The following is a 23,298-nucleotide window of genomic DNA, read 5'->3' as shown; positions in this document are numbered from 1 at the left end:
AGTAGGATATTAAAAGATATCTTAATTTGTCTCCCTTTAATAGTTATTTAAATTAGTCCTGTTTTAAGATTAATAATGCCTCCTCTATAGGCTATTAGATCTTCTAAAATTATTACTAATAGGTAAAAGTGCTCCTTTTTCCTATGTAGTAAACCTATTCTCTTAATTGCTACTAGTGAGATATAGTTTCTTATTACTCTACTATCTATTAATGCTTTAAACTATTAATCTTACTATTTGACTTATAAATTTAGGTGTTATCCTTAAATTCCTTTAAGGGTCTAAGGGTCTACTACTAGCTCCCTTTGGTCCTATAGGCCTCTACTTTTCCTAACTATTAGCTGCTTAATCCTATTTATACTTAGTCTAACTTTAGCTAATACTTAGTTTGCTTCTTATCTTTAATATACTATAGATACGTATTCTTTAGGTATTTCCACTACTATTATCCGTCTAGGCATTCTTCTATAAGGAATCTTTCTGGCTAAAGTATTAAGTCGCCTAACTCCTAAACTTTTACTAGATGCCAACTATATATATACTTAGCGTTTTAATACTTTTATTCTTCTGCTAACTAATATATTCTTATAGGGTATTTCTAATACTTATCCTTTAGTGCTCTGTGTATATTATATATATTATCTACGTATATAATCCACGTCAATATATAATATACTAGGTGCTTTAAGTTAACTCTTAACTCGTCTTTATCCTTAAGTTTAAACCTCTCCCTTGTTAATTTAAACGTCGTGACTTTATTTATAGGTACTAAGATATATTGCTTACTTCTCTAGTCCTCTAAACGCTCCTCTAAATCCTTTAATATTATAATTAAGGCTCCCTTAATATAACTTATTACTTTTTCCGTAATTAGGTGGTCCTAGATAACTTTCTTATCTAACTATATATAGAAATCTTCTTACTTATTATTATGCCTTTGCCTATACCACTTTTAGTATAGCTGCTGGAGTGTATATAGCTTATCCGTAAGGAAGTATCTCCTTATTACTATATTATAATAGCCCTTTATATATCGTTCTTTAAACTTAGTTAGAATCCCTAAATCCTCTTCTTATTCTAGTTCGGTAAGCCACTTAGCTCTTAGTATGCCTACTCTAGGCCTATTAGTAATTCTTTATATTAATACTCTATCCCTTATATATCCTAATATGCTAAATCTCTTATCTAGTTTCTACTTTTACTATAAGGTAATTCTTGCTCTAAATTCTTCTATAGTTTCTTTCTTTTTATATCTTATAAGTGGATCCTTAAAGTCTTCTTGCTTCTTAATCTTAGTATTAACTTTTTAATCTTTAGGCCGAACACTATATTCCCTTAATAAGTCCTTTAGGTCTATATATCTGTCTCTTAGTCTAACTACCATTTATATTATAGATTCTCTAATCTATAAAGAAGCCTCTTACCTCTTATTTATAAGTGTCCTTATTTATACTCTAAATTCTTAACCCTTTTAGATTTATAATCCCAAGCTTACTTCTATCTTAAGCTTTACTCTAGCCTTAATCTAACTAGGCTCACTTAGTATTCTTATCTTATCTTAAGAGTCTTAAATTTTACTTATCTTATTTTAAGAATCTTATATCTATAGGAAACTTTATCCCGAGCTTATTCGTATATCTTTAAACTAAGCTACTACTCTACTTTATTGGTTATTATCTATTATAGGTCCTTAAGCTTACCTTATCTTATCTTAAGAATTTTAGTCGTCTCTTATCTCATCTTAAGAATCTTAAGCCTTTGGCTTTTTGCCTTTATTAAGTGCTAAAATAGCTTACTATCCTATTTCTTTTATATCTTATAAAGCAATAGATATTATATCTAGTGGGGTCTTAATCCCTACTAATGTTCCCTATTCTATAGTGGAATTATCCTCTACTTCTAGTATAATATCTCTAAGGTCTACGTGCTCCTAGTAAGCCGCCTTTATTGCCTTATTATTATAAAATGTTTTACCTACGTTAAATTCATTATCTTTAATATCCGATCTACGAACTGGTTTATTGGTTTCTTTATATTCCGCTAAATATAGCTCTTATAGCTAGTAGCTTACGCCGTACTTAGCGTCCTTATGAATTTAGTATACGTTATTATAATAAAACGCAAAACTTTTAATTAAATATTCTTTTGTTCCTTATAGTATATTATCGTCCCTTTATATATATATCGTCTACTAGTAGTCGGGTTCCCTTTATTATATAGTGATTTTAACTATCTTTATAATCCCTCGCGAAATGACCCTGTTTTCTATAATTTATATAAGCTCTATCTTTAAACTATTAACTTTATTATAGAGTCCGCCTAAACATCTTCTACTATTAAGATCCCTAGTTTAGCCTCTACTCTTTAGTCCTATAATTACTAGATCCTTAACTTTTAGGTTTTTACGGTTTCTTACTCTATCTCTTATAGGCTTCTTTAGTACTACTTAGGTCTATTAGCTCTGCGCTATACTATAGTTTTTAACTTAGCTTTAGTTATTATATACTTTACGCCTTATATAACTATAAAACTCTATCCTAGCCTCTCTTAGCCTATTCCCTTTAGTAGATCTAATTATTAATCTTAATTACTTAATTTATTAGTTCCCTTAGAGTGTCCGTATCTTCTATTAGGATAATTACGTCCTAGACTTTAGCCTTAAGTCCTTATTTATACTGTACTATAAGCGCCCTATTATTCCACTCTACTTATATTGCTAATATTTGGAACTACGTTATGTACTTAATTGCTAAGGTTTATTGCGTAATATTTTAGAGTTTTCTTTCCGCTATAGTTACTGCCTCTAGGTCTCTAAATATCTATATTAGTTATTCTATAAACCCTTCCTAGCTTATAAATATAAACTATACGTCTTAATTAGTGGTTATTATACCATTTACTTATATCTCCGTAAGGTAAGGCTTAAACTACTTAAGTGCCCTTTCTAATAAGAATAGTCCCGCATACGCTATTCGATCTATAGGTGTTAGTAGCTTAGCTCCTTCTTATATAACCTTAAAGTGCATTTATATAAGGAATCCTTTAAGCTTTAATCTTTCTCCTAAGAATCTTTTAATTAATAGTAGCTTAACCCTTACCGCTCTTATCCTATTAACCCTTTCTTCTAGCGCCGCATTATTAGTTATTAACTAGTTAATTACCTCTTATAACTATCCGACCGTTATAGGTTGCTATAAGTTAGTATCTGCTATACTAGTGTCATTACCTAACCTTAAAGTAGTTGCCGCCGTTAATAGCGTTGTAGTTAGTGCTTTTAGTAGTATATTGTTTAACTTTCTATATTTAATACCATAACTAGGTAGTAATTATATAACGGAATTTTATAGCAGGAACTATAATAGGCTCGTTAATAGGCTAGGTGTATAGGTAATATAAATTAAAGTTAATAACGTAATAATAACTGGTGGAGTAGTTGCCTAATAAATTAACTTTAATTATATTCTAAGAATTACTATAAAGAAGGAACTATTTAGGTAGGGATTAAGGATCCTTAAATACACAACCATACTTCTATAAAATCCTCTTTATACGTAATATATATCTTATATATAAGGTACATAAGTTCCTCTTATTCCTCTTATTTAATACGTAGTATGTTATATAACCTTAGTTACTATTCCTTATTATATAGTTCTACTGGCTCCATTCTAGACTATGCCTAAATTAACTAACTAGCTTCTTCTAACTCCTCTCCTAGTAGTCATAATATTGTACTTAAAGCGTCCGTAATAGTTTGCTTTAACAATATTGGCTTTAAGGCGGTTTTAGGGGTTAGTAATAAGGTGCTTGGCGGAGCTAAATACGCGTTTATATTTAGCGCTTATTAATAGTATAGCTAGTATATTAAGGGCGAATCGAGTAAGGTTAGGCTGTAAGAGGTAAAGGCTATTCTAGTAAGCTAGAGGATCGTCGGCTTCCTTAGGGTCGCTTTTAATATAGGTTTAGTAGGCGTTAGTTCTTCTAAGAGGTACTAATTTAATCTGCTTATAGCTTTCTAAGCCATTAAATGTCTTACTATGTATAAAGGGTATTAGCGGTAGAAGCTTAATAACTACGGGAGTACTATACTTGCCCTTATACTCCTCTAGCTAGAGGTCCTTTACTAGGCCCTAAATTCCGCGATCCTCTAGATCCTTAGGATTACTACTAAGCTAGTTCGTCTTGTTCTTATTATAATTAAATCTCTAGTAAAACTACTACTACTTCTTGTCTGGTAAAAGCACCTATATAGTATAGTATGCGGCGCTATTATCTGCAAGCTTATAGTACTTCTTATACTTCTCCTATAACGCGTAGGCCGCTGCCTTAAGATAGATGTATTCTTTATGGTTGCTATATTTAATATAAAGTTCTTAAAAATCGATCTAGGCATTATAGGTATAGTTAAAAAGCTAATTTATAGTAGTAAACTAGCGGTAGAGTATATACTTATGGCCCTAGCTATATATAGTAGCTTTATAGAATGGTTAGAGGATAGAGGAGAGCTTTTTAAGTAGAAACCAGTGGTAGGTAGTAAGTTAATTGTTTTTAATACCCTTACCGCGTTTTAGTATATAGCTGTTGTAGAATTATTATATACGGGGCCTATAATTAATAGCTTGTATAATAGAGCTAAAATATAAATTCCATTGCGTCGTATTGCTTTAGATAAGCTAGTAGAGAAGTTAGTAAAAGGTTAAATATTGCGACTATAGGGTGGATATTATAAAATCCGACGCCGTAGCTAATTAGACCTGTGTAATTTAATATTACTAGGTGGTGAATATCGCCAAATCTTATCTAGAGCCTATATACTTACCTTAAGCATATTAAATTCTAACTACTCCCCCCCTACTATAATCCTCCGAAACTCCTCCTAACGCTATAGCGATATCCAGATATACCGTATAATGTTGTATAGACGTCTAAGAGCGCCCTACTTCCTTTAGATCTTCGCGATTAACTTAAAGTTGTGCCTACTATAAGCCAGCTTAAGCTCCTCTAGTGTAGTGTCCGCCTTCTTACCTAGAAGAAACGCCTGCGCATATAGGTTAACTATATAGCTAAGACACCGTAGTTAATAATATTTCCGCTGCTTTTCTAATATCTTTAGATAGAGCGTTTTAAGTATTAAATCTATAGCCGTATTATTGCTTAACGCGTTATTAAGCATAAAATATCCTATTCTTCTACTAATCTTATACTTGCTGATTATATCTAAAACAATCTAGGCTTAGTTCGCGCCGCTATATTCGCCCTTAAGGCGTTATATAGTAAGAAGCTTTATCTATTAGAGGCTGTTTTTATTAATATAGTAAGTAACTATCGCGATAATTATGTAGTAGTTTGGTGACGTCTAAAGGTTAAAGGATAGGTAGATATTTAATCGAGCGTCTTATAAGTTATCTTATAGCTGTCTTTTCTACTTCCTAAACTCGCTTACTACCTAGCTGCGAATTATAGTACGTAACGGGATTAACTTCGCTAGGCCCTTATGCATATACTAAACCATTTCTAGGAAGTAGGCATTTTTAATTTAGTAGTAAGCAATATAGCAGTATACTAGCTAGCGAATTAGCATAAGTTTAAAAGCTTTAAACTATATATTCTAGATATAGTCTTACTGCTTAATATACTGCTTAATTATTCCTTTAGGCTTAATTAAATTGCCTTTTTTATTAAGTTAGTAAGCCCGTTTTTAGTGGCTAAGAATAATAGAGTTGCTATTAAGCGCTATTTACTAATTAGTAAATAGGTAGTATAGAGAACGGATTCTCTTACTAAGCGGCTTATACGTTATATCCTTCTTCTTATCTAAACACTGACAGCAATAGTAGTATTTAACTCCTGTAGTCTCATGGATGGTCGCGAAGCCTTTTTCCTTACCCCATATATATAAGGACTTTTTTTACCACGCTTCTGTCTAGCGATTTTATTAGTCCTTTAGTACTACTAGCTATAGAGTTTAATTTGTTTTAGCTTAGTTGCTAGGCGTAATAGCGGAGGCTCTGGCTTAGATTTGGATTTAGATTCGTAATAGGTAAGAGATTCTAGTTTAACTGTATTTATCTTTATCTTCTAGCGCTTCTACTTTCTACTACTAGAGGCCTTACTAACGCGCTTTTAAGGAACAGTAGGAGCCTTACCCGTAGCACGGCTACTACTAGTATAACTACTACTACCTCCACGCGTTGTTCGGCCGGTTGTAGTAACGGAGCTCTTTATAGGATTTGCGGTATTAAATAATAAGGGCAGCAATGAGGGCGATAATAGGGGTGACGCGATAAGGGCGACGCGATAAGGGCGACGCGATAAGAGTAATGTAATAAAAGTAACGCGATAAGGGTCATCTATAAGGCTTTAGCGGATTAAATTGGGGTGTTACTATACTATAAAACAATCCTTAATATATAGCTTGGTAAGTGTATAGCGGATTTAATAGGCTTAACTCCTTATATAGCGTCCACCCGCTTATCACTAAGGCTCTATACTACCTCTAGATTTAGTTTTACTGGTTAAACCGGTTCGCGCTAAACCTTAAAACTAATCCAAATTAGACCAATCAAAGCTCCGAACCGGTTTAAGATTTAAATATTAGAAAACCGAACCAATCCAAAATAGAACCGAACCATCTGCATTACTGCCAGTAAGGCAACCCCTAGACCTAGGTTAAAGCTAACTAGCTCTTGCTCGCTCTAATAAACGATGGTCGTCGTCAGAACTCCCACAGACATTCTACCCGGACATGAGCAAGATTGCAGGACTGTAGCAACTAATGTCATAACTAATGTACTAATCGTCACCTAATTACGGACTTCCCGATACAGCCTATCCCATAAGCTAGTGGATTAAGGCCACTTTTAACCGAGCCAATTAGAACCTTCCAAATCGTCTTCCTTATTATCACAATTAAGCTTTAGATTAATCGCGACTTTAAAGCTTAATATCGCCTGAATAATGTAAATATTCAATTCTATATTCACGGTATTTAATTAAAGGTATTATTATTAGTAGTAGGTTCCTTTTATATAGAGGGCAGCCATTTCTAATGCTTAAAGGATGCTTAAGTCTCTTCTAATCCTTACTATCACGATACTTCTTTATAATGTTTATTAAAAGCTCTATAAAAGGCTTTTTTAAATATTTAGTATTATTTAACTTTCTATTAGCCGTAATATTAGCTATATAGCCTCTATAGTTTTTAAATAATATAATAGTATATATAACAAAGCCTTATAAGAAATACTAGGGTAGACTTGTTAATATGCTAGGTATATAGATATATAATAGTTAATAAGCTTAACGTATAGACCTAATAGATTAACGCTAAGTAATTCTAAGATTTACTATAAAGAGAGATATTATAGAGTAAGTATAAGTGATAATAGTATATAGCGAAGTAGATATTATTAAGCTACGTATATAAACCATATAAAAAGTAGAGAATTTATATAGGAAAGAGCCCTATTAGACCCATAAGTATATAGATTAGGGGTGTCTCGGCTATTTCACTTAACTGTATATATTAAGGCTTATAACTCTCTTATTAAGAAAGTGTTAAAAAAGGAGCTCTTGCTGCACCCGGCCTAAAAAGACCAAAACCAACCAAAAGAACCCTGAAAAACACCTAGAGAATCCCCCTAAGATGCATATATCGCAGGGGAGGCATATATTAAGCGACGGTGGTTTATATTCGCGCGCGTCTACTAGAACCACGCCTAGCAATAAACCTCTATAATAAAAACAGGCAAATACCACACTATAAAGCGGGAAGACCTTTATTAAGAAGGCATCTAATAAAATATAAAGCCTATTAGACGCGTCTAGTATCTATAGTTATAGGGGAATAACCGTTAGCTATAATAAACTAATATAGCTAGTAGAATAGCTCCGCTAGTCTAGTAAACCTTAGGCGCCCCTTTAGTAAACCCTTAATTAAATCCTCTAACGGCTAAGCAAAATTAAAAATAAATAAAACCCCTCCTTACCGGTAAACCGCACCTAGGCTACTATAGCTATACTTCTATAGTATAGGGTATCTACCCCCCTAAAGATAATAACCGAGTATATAATTATAATATAACTAAATATAGAAAAAGTAGAGGGGCTTAAGGGATAATTAGAAATAGAAGTCCTTATAAAGATTTATAAAAAGGTTTATAATACTGTTATAATCTAATACCTTAAAAGCGGAAATATTAGAGTTACCCTAAGGGACTAATAGGCAAAGGAATGAGCCGTAAAGGTAGGGGATAGGCTAAGAGAACGTATTAGTATAAAAGTACTCTATAAAAACTACCCAGTTAAAGTCCTAGTAGTCCCCCTAAGCCTTAGGGTAAAAAAAGGACATTAGGCGGATAATATAGCAACTATATATAAGATAGTAAAATAAATGGAACGCCTTATACTAGGACTTAAGATTACCTAAATCTAATAGCTTTAATAGGAAAATATAAACTAAGTATATAATAAGAATAATAAGAGAATATAAGGGTCGCTAAAGACTTATTAGGGAGACGCTAGTTAAACGCATAGCTCCCTTATTATTAGCACATACATATTAGGGATATAAAAACTCCTTATCTAAAAAAGTATTATTATAAATAGCTTTATATATAACGTAAGGCTTTATAACTATAAACTCTACCTAGAATAATACTATCGCTATATATAATAGGGACACACCTAATCTATATGCGTAGTATAGGTATACTACGGCTACTATATAGGCCTCCATAATATAAGATACTACTTAAATTAAGACTAAATAAAATGCGTAAACTGCTACTAAAGTATATATAAGGCGTAGGAAAGAGAAGACTGCATTAAATATAGGAGACGGAAGGTAAGGGCTTAATAGCTATAAAAATAACTATATACTAGGTTATATAAATAGAAACAATAGGCAATAAGCTAGGGGGGCGTAGGTGCCTTTTTAGCGTTTCCTACCTTTAATACTAGGGGGCTAGGCTAGCTATCCCAAGCCTTAACGGGCTAGAAGCGACGCCGTGCGATATTACTAGACTATATAGGGATATAAGGGTTATAGGGGATATAAGGGAGAAGATACTCTATAGGAAGACCTTTATAGACAGCTATAGCAAGCTTAAGACTAGGATAATTAAGAATTAGACTTAACGCGGTAAATATAATATTTATAGCTAACTCTTAAAGGGTATATAGCTAACTAGTAAGAATAGGGAAAGAACTAAAGATAATAATAGATTTAAATATAGAAGCGCTAGTAGGAATATAAAATATAGAAATAAAAAGCTTTATATAAAATAAGTAGTAACTAGGGTGTAGATATAAGAGATAGAAGTTCTAAATATTTTAAAGAAAGTGGAAATAGGAGAAGTAAGAAATAAAGGAGAGGTAAAAGACCCTTATTAGGGGTCCGCTACCTATTTATTATATAGTATAACTACGGTAATATAAACCACCGTCTTATAAGGCCCTTACTAGATAGCCTAGACCTAGAGAAACACTATATCCTTACTATATAAGAGCCGTATTATAATGCCTATATATAATTAATATACTGCCCCTAAGGATTCCAGCTCCTATATAAACCAAAAGCAGCTATATACATATGCTTTATAATTAATAAAACTATTAGCCTATCCTTATAGTTATAGCAGGTAGTTAACCTAAATATTATAGTTATAATAATATAGACATATAAGGGACTGGTACAGATTATTAACGTATATAACCCTAGGGTTAAAGGAATCCTATAAATAGAGAATATTATATTAGTAATAAGCTTACTTAAAACTAAAGGTATAGAGTTTATCCTATTAGGAGATATAAACCTCTACTACCTATAGTAGGGGGGTAACTATATTGCTACTAAATAATAGGTAAAGTACCTATTAAGAGCTATAGACACCTAGGGCCTTAAGCTAGCTACCCCCCTAGGGGCAATTATATGGCAATAAGGCACTACTAGAAGTATAATTAACCTTATATTTATAGACAAAGGCCTATACTAAAGACTTAAAAGGTATAACCCTAAAGAAGAATAGGTATTTACTTTAAACTATATTCCTATCCAAATATAGCTAGATCTAGATATTAAGGCGTAACTAAATAGCAAAAGATATATAATAAGAAAGCTTAAGATAAATAGCTTCCTTAATATAGTTAAACAATAACTTTAAGACCTAGAAGAAATCTACCCAATACTAAATAAGCGAGGCTTATTAGCTACCCCTAAGGAAATTAACTGAAGACTAAAAAGGATCTAGGTAGCAATTAAAAATGGGCTAAAAAGCACTACCTAGTCTCAAAACCGAGCCCCTATACGCGATACGTATAGTCTACATAATACGCGGTTCTTATTACTAGCTAATAATAAGTAAAAAGAAAATATATAAGTAGCTATAATCCTAAAGATAAGAGATAATACAAAGACATAAGAAACCAGCTAAAGAATACCCTAAAAAAAGAAGTAAGGGATAGCTAGAGACGATTTATAAATAAGTATACTATTAACCTAAGCCTCCCCTATAATAAAGGTCTTTAAAAAATAATAAAATAGGTAAAAAGAAAGATAGGACGTTTAGTAAAAGATCTATACCTTCCGCCCCTATAAAGACTAGGTAAATTACTAGCTATAAGTAACAATAATAAAAAGGCAAAGATCCTTATAGAAAGATTTTTCCCTTAACTAGTTTTAGTAAACTTTAGCAATATTTATAGGCGAAGCACTGGTAACTCGCCTAAGGTTAACAGCGATATAATAACCAAAGAAATGGCCAAAACTATTAGCCGCCTTTTAAATAATATAGTACTAGAACTAGATAGGATTTTAAATAAAGCCCTAAAGACCTACGGATTACTAATAGCACCTTAGCTTACAGATATAGCTAAAGTATACTTTATAATAGGCTACTACCTAAGACTTAAAAGAGCTATAATAACGTTTATCCTATATAAAGAAGGTAAAGCAGACTACTTATTTCCAGGGAGCTACCACCCTATTACCTTAGAGAATACCCTTAGTAAGATTTTAGAAAGGGTAATAGCGGACTATATAGTAGATACGGCTAAGGAATATACCTTACTATTATAAAGCTAAATAGGGGTAAGAAAGAACCGCTTAACACTATTAGCACTTACGCTACTTACTACCACTATTAAATCTATATAGGCGATATAAAGGGACTTTATAGTATTAATACTTAGCCTAGATATTAGTAGCGCCTATAATAATATACCCTATAAGCGTCTCCTATATATCTTTAGGGCAAAAGGCTTCCTAAAATAGATTATATAATTTATTTAAGGGTTTATAGGTTAAAAAGAAATATTACTAGTCTTTAGCGGATACTAAAGCCCCCCTATTATAGTTGCAATAGGAATACCATAAAGATTACCCCTCTTGCCTATACTCTTCCTTTTCTTTATAAGCAACCTACTTAACTTCTTTAAGTAAGGGGCGACCTAGGGGATAGGCTTTATTAATAATATAAACCTAATTATATACGGGCTAATAGCTGTAGAGAATTATAGAACACTAGAGAAAGCTTATAATACCTATATAGAATAGGTAAGGCAATATAAAGTCTAATTCTTATTAGAGAAATACTAGCTAATCTATTTTATAAGAAAACGTAACCAATCTATAGATCTCTAGCATATAATTCGCATTTAAGGCTTTAAGGGTTAACTAGTTTAGGGCCTAAAAGTATTAGGAGTATAGGTAGACAGTAAGCTTTGGTAGAGTATATATACGGCGTAAGTAGCCTATAAGGGCTAAGTATAGCGCATTATCTAGGATTATTAATTCTATATAATGTCTATACTTTTAGAGGTTACGCCTACTATATATAGTAGTTGTCTAGCTAACTATAACATATAGGTCCAGTATTTAGGCTATTAGAGAATCTAAGAAAGGCCCCCCTAAATCGCTCCTTAAACCACTCTAAAAGGTCTAAATAGCCTACCTCTAAAGTATAATAGGTAGATATAAGCAAACGGCTATAGTACTGCTTAAAAAGGAAGCTAATATTCCCCCCTTATAACTATATATTAAAGCCGCTGTAATATAAAGGGTATTAAAAAAATATAACTTTAATATTATAAAGTATATTAAGACACGCCTAAATAAACTATAGAGGGACNCTAGGGCGCCTTATAGGAGAATAAACTAATAACCCTAAAGTAGGGAAGATATATTAGAGAAACAGGTAAAGAAAGCAGAAGAAGAATAGTACTACTTTAGGGCCTAGGCCTATATAGAGGAGAAAGGAAAACGTATAAGAGGCTAATAAGGATAACAGTAAAAGAGAGAAAGGAGCTAAAGTAGAGCATAAAAGAACGCTAGGAAACTATCTATAGTAATATAATACTAGCTAGACCAACGCTAGAAAGGTATAAAGGCTAACTAAGGTAAAAAGAACCTAAGCCGTAGTATAGTTAATGCTATAGGGGGTAAATACTTTAGGGCTTTAAGAAGGCCTAATAAAGGTAGAAAATATAATGGTAATACTTTTAAGAATAGGAATAATAGGACTAAAAAATTAGCTCTACTAGGTAGGTATTTTAATAGGCAGCCTAAGATGTAAATATAGCTAGCTAAGACAGACACTAAAACATATAATATTATTATGCCCCTTACACACTAACTAAGAAGTAATACTCTTAGTAGCTAGCATAGAGAACTATAAAATACTACTCTTAATATAAAAAGGCCTTAAGGCGGTTACCTAGTAGCTTATTAGCTAAAATATACTAAACCAGTTTTAGGTTATAAAGGAAATAGTAATAAAGGGCGGGGGGGTAAGTAACGGGCGCCCCCTAATAACTCTATAGTAGTAGAGTAAAGTTTATAATACTAGCGCGTCCGCAGGCTTATTACGGCAGCAGTAGTTCCTAAGGAGATCAAAAAGTAAGGTAGTAGGAGCACCATAGGTGACTCGCAGGCGCCTTGCAGGCGCCTTGCAGGCGAGTCCTAAAAGGCGGGGAGATGGATCATGGGGTTTTCTCAAATAGAGTTTTCTCCCCACATGTACATAAGGAGTAGTCCGCGTGGGCCCAATAGGGATCCGAATCGGACGTTAAGCAATGAATTATTATTATTATATAAACCATATAATAAAGTTAAGACGTTATATAAGGAAAGAAGGTAGGAGGCGGGAGAAAGGGGTATATATCGTTTACTTAGTTGCTAGGTTAGTAAGTGCCGTGCTATATATAGGGCAGGATAGGATTTGGGTAGCGGTCCTAGCAGAACTTAGCAGAATTTAATAGACTTTGTAAGCTTTGCAGTGTGTGGAATTGAACGAGCAACTTGATTGTAAATCTATGGAAATCAAGTGGTATATATACATGAAAGTAGACCCCTAACTCCGAAGCCCATGACTCATTTCAAACGTATCCGAGACATACGAGGGTAGTGCTGACGCAGGTGAAACAGGGTAATATGCAAGGTCCGGTAGTCGGTTACAGACTTAGTAGATTGCGGTAAAGAACGGTAGATTGCCGTCTCGTAATCGGTCTTTAAATACTAAGTTAGTAGAAATAGGTAGAAATATATAAGGTGTTACGGGGGTATCCTATAATAGTACCGGTGCAAGGGATATTGCAATGCAATGCAGAAATTCAAAACATCACTATCCAAATCTGCCGGAATCGAAGTGTCAAGACATAATCTTGGTGGATAGTTGAGATACTCAGATTTCTGCCATGGGAGTTTCGGATACGAAAGCCCTGCTTGCCCAAAATAGCTTATTTGAGGGAGACCGACAATAGCCAAATTGGCAGAATATGGTAAGGGCCTAGCCATTTATCAGGGGAAATATTAAATATTTTCCCATTACCCGCAGTTAGAACACCATCTGGAAATGAGGCAGGCTTGCTGCCAAGGAAGGATCTACTACCCTCCCTATCCTGAAAAATCTTTAAATCTGCAATTATTCTACTTCATACAGGAGCGGTGCGACATGACGGCATCGGAGGGAGGGCCGGCGGCTAAGTAAAAATCCCACACGGCCTTCATCTTCGTCTAGTTCTGGATTGCATCTTCCTCCTTTTCTCGAACCTCTCCCCCAACTCAGCACCCGTGCCTCTGGGTCCGTCTTGAATTGGACGCTTACGACTTCTCTCCAGCGCTCCGGACGTGCCGCCTTTCTTCTGCGTCAACATGTCAATCCTGTCTAACCCTGCACCCAACCCCCTCCATTCCTCACCACCATACCCTCCGTCACGGTTCCGTTGGCCTTTCTTAGCGCGGTCCTTTTTGCTTTCATTTGGCAGCCGTACGAAATTTGCCTCCTCATATGTTCGTCGCTCTGCCTCCTCTTCTCGCTCCCTTTCTGACTTTGTGTGTCGGCCTCCAGAGACTATCGTACTCCCAATGCTAGGCTCAGCGACTGGCGCTGCTGAAAGCTCCGTAGCAATGAACTCATCAAGAGTTGCCGATTTCGCAGGCCGGCGAGCTTCTCTCTCTTCCCGACCTCTGGTAGTCGGAAGTGCTGTCGGTGTAATACGAGGAGGCTTGTAGATACCATCATTAGCTGAGGCATTTGGAGTCGCCTTAGCTGTAGGTTGCTTTGTTCGAATAAAAGCAGCAGGATTTGGCCGGAACGACAGTTCATTAATCTCTTCATCTGATGATACCGAGCCACTAGACTCTTCTCCTATATGGTCGACCTCCGAGGCCTCTGGATCTTCATCCTGTTTTTGTTTCGGCGCATGATGCGATCGCTGGCGGTGCTCACTGGAGTTCCGCACTGCAGATCGGGCTGCATCATCTGCTGCACGTATGACCTTGTCGATCTGGTATTTTAGGCGGCCTTCAAGAGGGCGAACACCTTTCTCTAGATAAACCCGTAGCTCCACAAGTTTCTTCACCACCTCATCATGAATATCCAATGGCTCATCCTTGTTTTGCTTCTCTGATGCTGGAAATATGAGCTGTGACCTGAGCTTTAGGACGATGAGGAATACTAGGTTTTGTAGATAGGAGAGTAATAATTCGTTCTTGACGTCAAGTAGGGATATGCCTTCCTTGGGTGGCAGGATGGCAGTCTCATCAGGTAGAACAGTGAGTGCAGAATCGAGGGAAGTCGTCAGAGTAGACAAAAGCGCTGGCAGTGAATCGTCCATTGTGGAGGGCGGATGCGTAGCGAACCTCTTCGACGGTCTCTGAACTTAAGGTTGTCAAAAAAAAACCATCAAGCTTCGCGAGCGATTGATCCGAAGTTTTCGCCTAACTGACTTGGAGGCAGGCGCTAAACCAAACACGGATGATTCAGTACAATCCGCACCTTAGAAATACTGTAAAAATCCAAAAGGCATCTTTAGCTAATTGATAATATCTATCTGCTGTTTTAACATAGCCTGCTCTAGACATTTGTATTTTTAATTCTTAAATCTTACTTCTAACTCGTTCTACTTGCCCGAAACCTCGGGGCGACTATAACTCTACCCGGCCTTACCCCTCGATCTCCAACAATAATCAGAAAATACTGTTTAAGGTTTGCTTGAATTACTCAAGACGCTTAAATCAATTCTTAAGTCAACTCTTGAACATGNCTCCTAACAAACTGCTCCAAACAGCAGCAATCGCGCATGTCTTGGTCTCACTTGCTCATACTGTTAGTATCTTCAACCTCCTCTTTAATCCCGGTGATCACTTTTAATTTTAACTACCGCCATCAGTTCAAAGGTATTCCCATGTTTCAAGAGCCTGCCTTCCGTCGCCTGCCACCAATTCTTCTAGGAGCGGCAAGATCCAGTTGGTACCAGGGGAGTGTGTTTTTTGCTATGATGGGTGAGCTTGTTTCTGTCTCCTTTGTTAATTGGTCATACGCATTCGATTGAAACCAGGCGGTCTGAGCGCATGTCAGCTAATTTGACTACACTTAGGTCTGGTAAATTGGAAGTGGGCTACTGATGGCTTCAATGATTCGATTGATTTGGCGATCGCGTCCTTGATTAGTGTTATCTATTTCGGGAGCAGCGGATGGTATGTTAGGGCCGGTGATAGGCCCGCAGCAGGTATTTTAGGTCTTGTAGGGCTGCTGCAGGTTGCTGGTGTAAGGACTGCGATGTAGGCTGTTGTTTTGAGTATGTACGCAGAACTGGAAGCAAAACTGTTTCTCCAGGGTAATGACAATAATTTGAATGTTGAGTTCTCTCCACAGCTTATCCAGGATATTATTTTATATGTAACTACGGTCTCGTGAAGGAAACTTAAGCTATGAGTTCGAACGTACATAACGCTAGAGACGGGCGGGTAGTCAACATCTCGGCTTTCTCTCATTGGGCTATGCTTCTCCGGTATGCTTCTCGCACCAAGGGATATGTCTTCGATTGCCCAATGATAGTCGTTACGCCTCGCCGAAGTCGTACACCTCATATCCTAGTATTGCCTGCTGACGAGCTGATAGAAACGAGCACATGTGAAAGGGGAATGAGCACACGTGAAAGGGAAACGAGCAAAAATATTGTCAGAAAGCAAATGATTGGCCATGCTTAAGAGTGAACCGGCGACCTGCCCGGCGGGTATTAAGTATGGAACATTTCTGAAACACCTGATCCAACTCTGATAACCGCCATTGCCTTTATCCTCTTCGCGTTTTGTGATTAGCATCAAGTTTTCTCAACATACCCCTTCATCAACTCTGCCATATTCTTGCCTAAATCAACCAATTCCTCATCGCCACCCTTTGCAAGTAGTGTTAGTAAAGTGGTAAGCACAGATTCCACATCACCAACCTTCCTCTTCAGGATCTGGAACTCGTAATTTGTGACCATATTTGGCTTCACTTTAGCTAGGCTGCCGCGCTCCGCCATAGTGGAGACGACTGCCTCACCCAGCTCTGTGATTATATACTTTCGATTCGAATTTGACAGCAGTTTTAGTAGCCTCCGATGATAGTGATCTGCAGCTGTAGTACTCGGGTCTCTCTGGAAGTCGTCATTCGCTAGATTTGCTAGTCGCACGAAATCCCTATCGAGGTCCCCCTCAATATTTTCATGCCAATCAGAGTGTTCTCTCACATTATCCAAATTCTTGGCCGGATTCTCCACTGTAAGCGGAACATGGACTGGCGTTATCGTGTCCGGACGTGAAGCTGCTAGTAGTGAGCCTATGGTTGCCTTGTCGGAGAGATTGACATTGACAAATTCCCGGGGACTACCAAGAGCAACTGAAATAAGGCCGAAAGGCTCACCTTGTTCACCCGCAATCGAGGAGCGTGGTGAGCGCGAAGTGCAGCTTGTTGGGCTCATCACCGCCGGCGGCAGATTCTCCAGCTTCTCATCAATACTAGGTAAATTGTGAAAAGTAGCGCGAAGGTGAGAATTGGGTGTCCCGTGGCAAGGTGTGTTTTCGGGCACTCTAGGAGGATGATCATCATCGGCTGCCTCATTGTGGACTTCCTGCACAGCGTCCAAAGTTTGCGTTACGGCTTGGAGGTTCACTGATGACTCTTGAACATCGCCGGCTAGCGAGCAAGTGGTAGGGGTGTTGTAGGGTACAGGGAGAAAACTGCTAGGTACGCTTGCAGAACTGTCGGCACAAGAGCGAGAAGTCTTTGGATCAACCGGAGAGGGCGATGATGGAGTGTTCTGGCCAACTTTGACAATGTCAGTACGTATTCCAGTACGCGCACCACTAGGCGTTATTGCGATTTACCTGCGTGAGGAGACATAGCGGCTGTGGGTTTCACACAATGGAGAGTTCTATTTATGATACGATGGACCTAAGTTGGCTCTTGATGGGTCGATTCTGTAGATTGTATGGAGGGGCGAAGATGGGCTTGAGGATTTGGGGTTTATTGCGTGACCGTGATGCTACAAATGGAAGGTGAGAGTGGAGGTTCAGGGAATAATGACAAAGGAGGCGGAAGAAGGAAGGGCAAGATAAAGCAAAATGAGGTTCTGCGGTTCACCCCAACTTATAGTCACTGACAAATAGCAAATTATATCAGCGTTTTCGCTTAGGTGAATAGACAACTTAAATGATCAAAGTATGAAGCTCAGCACAGAAGCAACTATGATCGTACCTGATTAGATGCAGACAGCATCTCAGAATCCCTATAGAGCACGCTACAAATACCTTACCGATCCAGGCTGACTGGAAGTCCGAAGGACACTTAGAATGCAGGTGATGCTTCTGGTCATTAACGTATTTTCTCTTGGCACTTTCGGATTTTCTACAGTCTGCTTGCTGTGGAGCAAGCACTCAGTCCGCGGCTCCCTCAGTAGTTGTCACCCGACTTTCGCTGTCATCAATGTTTGCTCTTCTAGAAACACTAGTTCTAGCAAGTGCAGCCGCAATTTCGCCGGAAGGGGTCCGAAATATCGACGTTGACGATGGTATATCGTGTAGGGCGATTTGTTCAATGCCTTGACTACGACCTGTAATCCTCGGAGAAACGTTCGCCAATATATTCGACTTTGATGTCTCCAATTTCTTTCTCGCCCAGGGCACAAGATTGAAATATCCACCGCAGGCAAATACCCCTATCCACAATGCAAGCTCTGTACCATAGATAACAAGTCCGAGGACGTCAAGGGTTGGCTGGAATAATACGGAGACAAGAGAGAACAAGTCGCCTGCTGCATCGATAGCGACGAAAATAAAGGATATGCCACGAACGGTACGGTGAACATAGATATCCCAGTAATGACGGAGCACTCCCGCAGCGAGCAGGCTGGCCGATAGCACCGCCATCAAAATTGTTGGCCATTGAATATGCTCGGAGCGAGATATACGTAGCGCAATGATGAGTGCTGCTTGTATTCCGCCCATAAGTGAAGCGACTGGGACGACCACGGCTAGAGCATGTAATATTGACCAGTGCTTTTAAACAATCAGCAATTACTTAAATTTGTATTTATGGGGGCAAAAATAACAAACCTTCTGATAGTAAAAACACTGAATCCATGTTATCAGACTTAGAAAAGTCAGGATCTGGGGCTGAATGCGAAGAGCAATATTAAAATTCTCAACAATGTTGTAGACCCCTAAAGGAACTCCCGCCCAAGCCCATAGCATCATCATCGTGGGCTGTAGCCCGATTGCATTTTGCCTCCGGTAATTAATAATAATTTGTGGTATGAGCTAAACAGTATTTAGTCCAATTGCTTATTCGCTCATCGGCGCGCTGTGGCATACTTGAACCGACCAACATATCTGTGCCAAGCAAACTCAGTGACTGTTTCGATTTTCGAGGTGTTTTACATACTGCACCAATCGTGCCTAGTGCATTAGCTGCAATGGGTACATTCATAGCGTTGGTAGTTGCTCTTGAAGAGATTAGTGGTGGTTAGCATCTTCGTCGGGATGAAGTGATGACGGAAGAAACCCTAGTTCCTCAAAGCCGGGCGAAAGCACAGACTACAAAAGTCGAAGCCTTTGTAATCCACTGAACTGAACTCCCACATTTCTCTGGCACGATAGAGAGGAATATAGAGGACTACAGTAATGCCAGGACAGCCTTTGGAGACGGTAGAAAGTGGTGATCATGCTAATTCGCCGCTTAAGAGATTCCCCAAAGGCGTTGTTCTGGGCGCAGATGGCAAGCCGTGAGTTTCTCGAGCCACGAGAACACTTTTAGATGTGTGGGTGTGTTAATCCCTATGACCGTGCTAACAAGTTCTGTATCGTAGGTGCCGCTCATGTACATCCTTTGCATCGTGGGCAGCGATGACGAAGCAAAAGACTCAAGATCCCACTTCGGCGACTACGGCAACTCCGCCGGCCGGAGCCGTCTCAGACCTTCAGCAGCCTTCAGACTGTCCGCCAGACGTAGAACAACTGGGCCACTCATCTTGGACACTCTTACACTCAATAACTGCAACATATCCAGTTCGTCCATCTCAAGAACTGCAACAAGAAACAACGCGATTCTTATCCACATTCTCAAAACTTTATCCATGTTGGACATGTGCGCAAGACTTCCAACAGTGGCTCAAAGAGGACCGCAATGCGCCTCGAGTGAGCTCGCGTGATGAGTTTGGCCGCTGGATGTGCGAGGCGCACAATGCTGTTAATGTTAAACTCGGAAAAGAGAGGTTTGATTGTGATAGATGGGAAGAGCGGTGGCGGACGGGTTGGAAAGATGGGAAATGTGATTGAAAATTCTCTCGTTAGTGTATCTGTATTATTATCTAAAACTATGGCGGCGTTACGGTTAGCATCTTTCTGGCATAGAATTTCCACTCACGCATTAAGGGGCGCCGAGAAATCCTCCGCACGAGGCAACCTGTACATAGGTATGTATAATATCATACTCAACTTAAACTTCACAAACACTGTTCTCGCAAATTTGCAACAATAAGCATTCATACTCCTTAAACTTCCCGACAAGGTAATAGTGCTCCAAGCAACCCGTCGTGTCAGGGTAAATAGGTAAACTTTAAAGAACCCACAGATATATTACCTCATACTCCAATATCCTCCAACCAAACATGTCTCGAAGACAGCTAAGTAGTATCACCTCTAACCAGGCTGGCCGCGAAAGCACAACTAGTCGCCAGATAGTCAGATTACCTTCTAACGCGATGTCGCTCTTCCCGCCGTATTCATTCCCGATACAGGACACTGCCGGCGCCAGGTCGCCCTTTCAATCTCAATTCAATCAGCTGTACCACCGCGGCATAGCCGGCCAACCACACTCTTCCAACCCCACTGCCTCTCGTCTCCCTGTCACCCACGGCGTTAATCATGATGAGATAATAGCAATTGTGTGTATTGTCCTCCTTACACTCTCCATGCTTGCGTCCATGGGTTGGAGCCTCCACAAAAGACGACGAAAGGAACGCTCTATGGCATCCCAAAACAACAATCGGAAACTGGATATAGAGAGGTAATGGCCAGGCAACTTGCAGGTGTCAGATAAGCATTGGTAGGGTAGCGTGGCGCGGACGGGCTGTGCCCAGCTGACGGACAGAAAGTAACGGGCCAAGGGATGGGGATGAGAATGGAGGCCAGGGTAAGTTGGCATGAGAGGAAAGACAAGAGAAACTTTAGGGGGTTTAGGCAGGTGAGATGGGAAGAGAAAAACCAAAGATGAAGATCGGTGGCATGGTGAAAATAGAGCTGGGGGGATGATTTAAGAGCCAGCTGTTCAAAGCTTAAGACTTGGGAAGATGGATAAACTTTGCCTTGTAGACTAATCAATCAGGAGAATGGATTCCGACCGGTACTGTTCGTTATAGTTGATTTAGTGGAAGTAAGGGACCCGGGGCCAATGGGGAAAATCGGACGCCGAAAGCGTAAGTACCGGAAGCTATTACAGCGCTTTCTTATCTGTTGGATTGGAATTTTCGTTCTGGCTACAAGTCAATATTTTTAGATGTGTAGATTAGCTGACTTTCTATCCATACTTATAGTCAAAGACCCACACGTCTCATCACAAAGCAAGAAATCCAGTTCAATTACCACACTCTATTCCTTTTGCCGAGAATGAAACGAGATGAACCACATAGGAGATTCAGCAATGCATCCCCGCTCTCCACCTACATGTCCTAATACCCGACATCGTAAGCTTCGCCTCTCTTCCCTCAGAAGGCGCGTGCGCATATCGTAGCAAAAACCAATAGAGAAGCACCCAATGAAACACATTTGCCGATTGATTGGAGAAGGACTCCTCAACCCGTAACCACGCCAATGCAAGAGATATTTATGGCGTTATTCCCAACCCAGCTGCCAGCTTTCACCAATTTAATCATCATACGACCCTTAGTTCCAATATGAGAAGGGTTAAGTGCACCCAAAATCTTTAAAACAAGTCGTACGGCCGAATAAAAATTGTCACCCATTACCAATTGCCCAAGTTGATGCCAGAAGTATCCAAAGGCATAGCCGACTAGGGCGTGTTGAAGGGCGGATTTATCGCATAATCTCCTGGTAGATGAGGACTGTTTAAGTTAGCGGTAGTTTGAATTAAAATAGAATTAAGGATTACTCACGCTTCAGCTGCTCCTTGGTCAAATTGTCCTTGTTCTTGTCGAAGTCAAAGAACTCCTCTGGGATAGGGTCTGCTGTAGGCTCATCATCTGGGTCGTGGTATGGCTCCAGATATGGATGCTTGAGAGCATCCTCAACTGTAATGCGCTTGACTGGGTTGAACGCGAGAAGCCTTTCTAGCAGATCGAGCGCGAGGTCGGAAGTCTTGGGGAACATGGCTTTCCAGGGGATTTTTTTCTTAAACGGCAGTGAGCGAATGTATTCGCGGGCACGGCGTGATTTAATGCCATAATAATCTTCCATAGTAGGCGTGCCCAAGACATCAAGAATTAGGGTAAGCTGGTGATGATCTAGGGGATTAAATGAGTACAAACTTCGGTTGATCGGTTTAACCAAACTCACAGTCCTTGCCTGGGAACAGCGGCTTTCCACTTAACATTTCTGCTAAGATGCATCCCACGCTCCATACATCAATTGCCTTAGTGTATTCCTTGAAAGTGAGCATGATCTCAGGCGCACGGTACCAACGGGTAGCGACATACTCCGTCATGAAACCGGAGTTATCTTCAGTTGAGGCTGCGGATCTTGCAAGTCCGAAGTCGCATACTTTGAGATCGCAGTTTGCGTTCAGGAGAAGGTTGGAGGGCTTGAGATCGCGGTGCAGGACATTTGCAGAATGCATCGCCTTTAAGGCGCGTAAAGTCTGATATATGAAGTATTGGCAATGGTCATCGGAGAGTTCTTGCGTTCGGATAACTCGATGCATGTCAGTCTCCATTAGTTCCTTTGTGCATCATTAGCTCATTTCTCTGCCGGAATGGTCGAGTCGCTCTCACTTGAATGAGATAGACCTCTGTGAAGGTCTCATAGTTGCGTGGCTTTTGGATGTCAAGAATGGAGATGATGTTCTCATGATTAAAGTATCTCAAAAGCTTCATCTCTCTGAGTGTCCGTAGACAGAACATTGAGTGGTCGAAAGGCGTAATCTTTTTGATTGCAACTTTCTGCCCTGAAGGCTTGTGGAGTGCAGAACTGAGAGATCTGTCAGTTATGGCCTTCGTTGATGCATTAATCGAGCCAATTCCTTCCGTGAAGACTGACCAGACAACTCCATAAGCTCCTTCTCCCACCACGTCTTGGATATCGTACTGCTCAGAAACATTGAAAGAAATTTTCCTCGAGCTGCCCGAGGCTGGTGCACGAGACATTTTGTCGGTCTATTGGTGAAAATATGCGCGTTTGCGCTATCTTGGCTTTCCCAAGGCCGACAGCTCAGCGCGTTGTCTGATTTTGCTTGACTGAAGTGGATTCGCCGATCCAACCAAGGAATTTGTAGTCAAGATGATAAAAGTTGGTGCTGAAAGGAA

At 38.9% G+C, this 23,298-nt stretch overlaps 7 protein-coding genes across 7 annotated transcripts; 3 read left to right on the top strand and 4 right to left on the bottom strand.

Moving 5' to 3' along the window:
- Nucleotides 1–13,745: 13,745 nt before the first annotated feature.
- Nucleotides 13,746–15,164, bottom strand: K441DRAFT_657238 (uncharacterized protein). Its single transcript, XM_067648144.1, has one exon. It carries the CDS (start codon nt 15,112–15,114, stop codon nt 14,002–14,004), a length of 1,113 nt encoding a protein of 370 aa, XP_067506049.1. The 5' UTR covers nt 15,115–15,164; the 3' UTR covers nt 13,746–14,001.
- A 203-nt stretch (nt 15,165–15,367) lies between these two features.
- K441DRAFT_657237 (uncharacterized protein) lies at nt 15,368–16,162 on the top strand. The gene is made up of 3 exons (XM_067648143.1): nt 15,368–15,605; nt 15,670–15,781; nt 15,877–16,162. The coding sequence occupies exons 1-3, from the start codon at nt 15,540–15,542 to the stop codon at nt 16,062–16,064; spliced, it is 366 nt and encodes a 121-aa protein (XP_067506048.1). The 5' UTR covers nt 15,368–15,539; the 3' UTR covers nt 16,065–16,162.
- A 323-nt stretch (nt 16,163–16,485) lies between these two features.
- On the bottom strand, nt 16,486–17,883 carry K441DRAFT_49265 (uncharacterized protein). Its single transcript, XM_067641988.1, has 3 exons — nt 17,651–17,883; nt 17,187–17,591; nt 16,486–17,087 (listed from the first exon to the last, which is right to left on the bottom strand). The coding sequence occupies exons 1-3, from the start codon at nt 17,664–17,666 to the stop codon at nt 16,603–16,605; spliced, it is 906 nt and encodes a 301-aa protein (XP_067506047.1). The 5' UTR covers nt 17,667–17,883; the 3' UTR covers nt 16,486–16,602.
- Nucleotides 17,884–17,943: 60 nt separating this feature from the next.
- K441DRAFT_657235 (uncharacterized protein) lies at nt 17,944–19,300 on the bottom strand. The gene is made up of 4 exons (XM_067648142.1): nt 19,206–19,300; nt 19,136–19,153; nt 18,878–19,081; nt 17,944–18,820 (listed from the first exon to the last, which is right to left on the bottom strand). Exons 1-4 carry the CDS (start codon nt 19,248–19,250, stop codon nt 18,200–18,202), a joined length of 888 nt encoding a protein of 295 aa, XP_067506046.1. The 5' UTR covers nt 19,251–19,300; the 3' UTR covers nt 17,944–18,199.
- Nucleotides 19,301–19,354: 54 nt separating this feature from the next.
- Nucleotides 19,355–20,499, top strand: K441DRAFT_632972 (augmenter of liver regeneration). The gene is made up of 3 exons (XM_067646364.1): nt 19,355–19,545; nt 19,630–20,330; nt 20,394–20,499. The coding sequence occupies exons 1-2, from the start codon at nt 19,445–19,447 to the stop codon at nt 20,096–20,098; spliced, it is 570 nt and encodes a 189-aa protein (XP_067506045.1). The 5' UTR covers nt 19,355–19,444; the 3' UTR covers nt 20,099–20,330; nt 20,394–20,499.
- On the top strand, nt 20,431–21,431 carry K441DRAFT_675947 (uncharacterized protein; the record flags this gene model as incomplete). The annotated part of the gene is made up of 3 exons (XM_067650899.1): nt 20,431–20,828; nt 21,134–21,237; nt 21,355–21,431. 3 exons carry the CDS (start codon nt 20,431–20,433, stop codon nt 21,429–21,431), a joined length of 579 nt encoding a protein of 192 aa, XP_067506044.1.
- A 422-nt stretch (nt 21,432–21,853) lies between these two features.
- Nucleotides 21,854–23,139, bottom strand: K441DRAFT_686028 (putative mitogen-activated protein kinase; the record flags this gene model as incomplete). Its single annotated transcript, XM_067651945.1, has 5 exons — nt 21,854–21,882; nt 21,934–22,281; nt 22,334–22,715; nt 22,768–22,963; nt 23,033–23,139. The coding sequence occupies 5 exons, from the start codon at nt 23,137–23,139 to the stop codon at nt 21,854–21,856; spliced, it is 1,062 nt and encodes a 353-aa protein (XP_067506043.1).
- Between the last annotated feature and the right edge of the window lie 159 nt (nt 23,140–23,298).

The sequence above is a fragment of the Cenococcum geophilum genome (assembly GCF_001692895.1).
Source record: "Cenococcum geophilum 1.58 unplaced genomic scaffold K441scaffold_13, whole genome shotgun sequence".
Lineage (NCBI taxonomy): Eukaryota > Fungi > Ascomycota > Dothideomycetes > Gloniales > Gloniaceae > Cenococcum > Cenococcum geophilum.
The sequence above is the reverse complement of the archived record's forward strand: the minus strand, read 5'-3'. Positions and strand labels throughout refer to the sequence as shown.

Excerpts from the sequence above, each read along its gene's own strand:
- K441DRAFT_632972 (XM_067646364.1), top strand. The coding sequence starts at position 19,445 with ATGCCAGGACAGCCTTTGGAGACGGTAGAAAGTGGTGATCATGCTAAT. Across the intron at positions 19,546-19,629 it reads CTGGGCGCAGATGGCAAGCC|GTGCCGCTCATGTACATCCT; the intron begins GTGAGTTTCTCG and ends TCTGTATCGTAG.
- K441DRAFT_657238 (XM_067648144.1), bottom strand. The coding sequence starts at position 15,114 with ATGGACGATTCACTGCCAGCGCTTTTGTCTACTCTGACGACTTCCCTC.
- K441DRAFT_49265 (XM_067641988.1), bottom strand. Across the intron at positions 17,088-17,186 it reads CTCGATTGCGGGTGAACAAG|CTTCACGTCCGGACACGATA; the intron begins GTGAGCCTTTCG and ends CACTACTAGCAG.
- K441DRAFT_657235 (XM_067648142.1), bottom strand. The coding sequence starts at position 19,250 with ATGAATGTACCCATTGCAGCTAATGCACTAGGCACGATTGGTGCA. Across the intron at positions 18,821-18,877 it reads AGTGTTTTTACTATCAGAAG|CACTGGTCAATATTACATGC; the intron begins GTTTGTTATTTT and ends ATTGTTTAAAAG.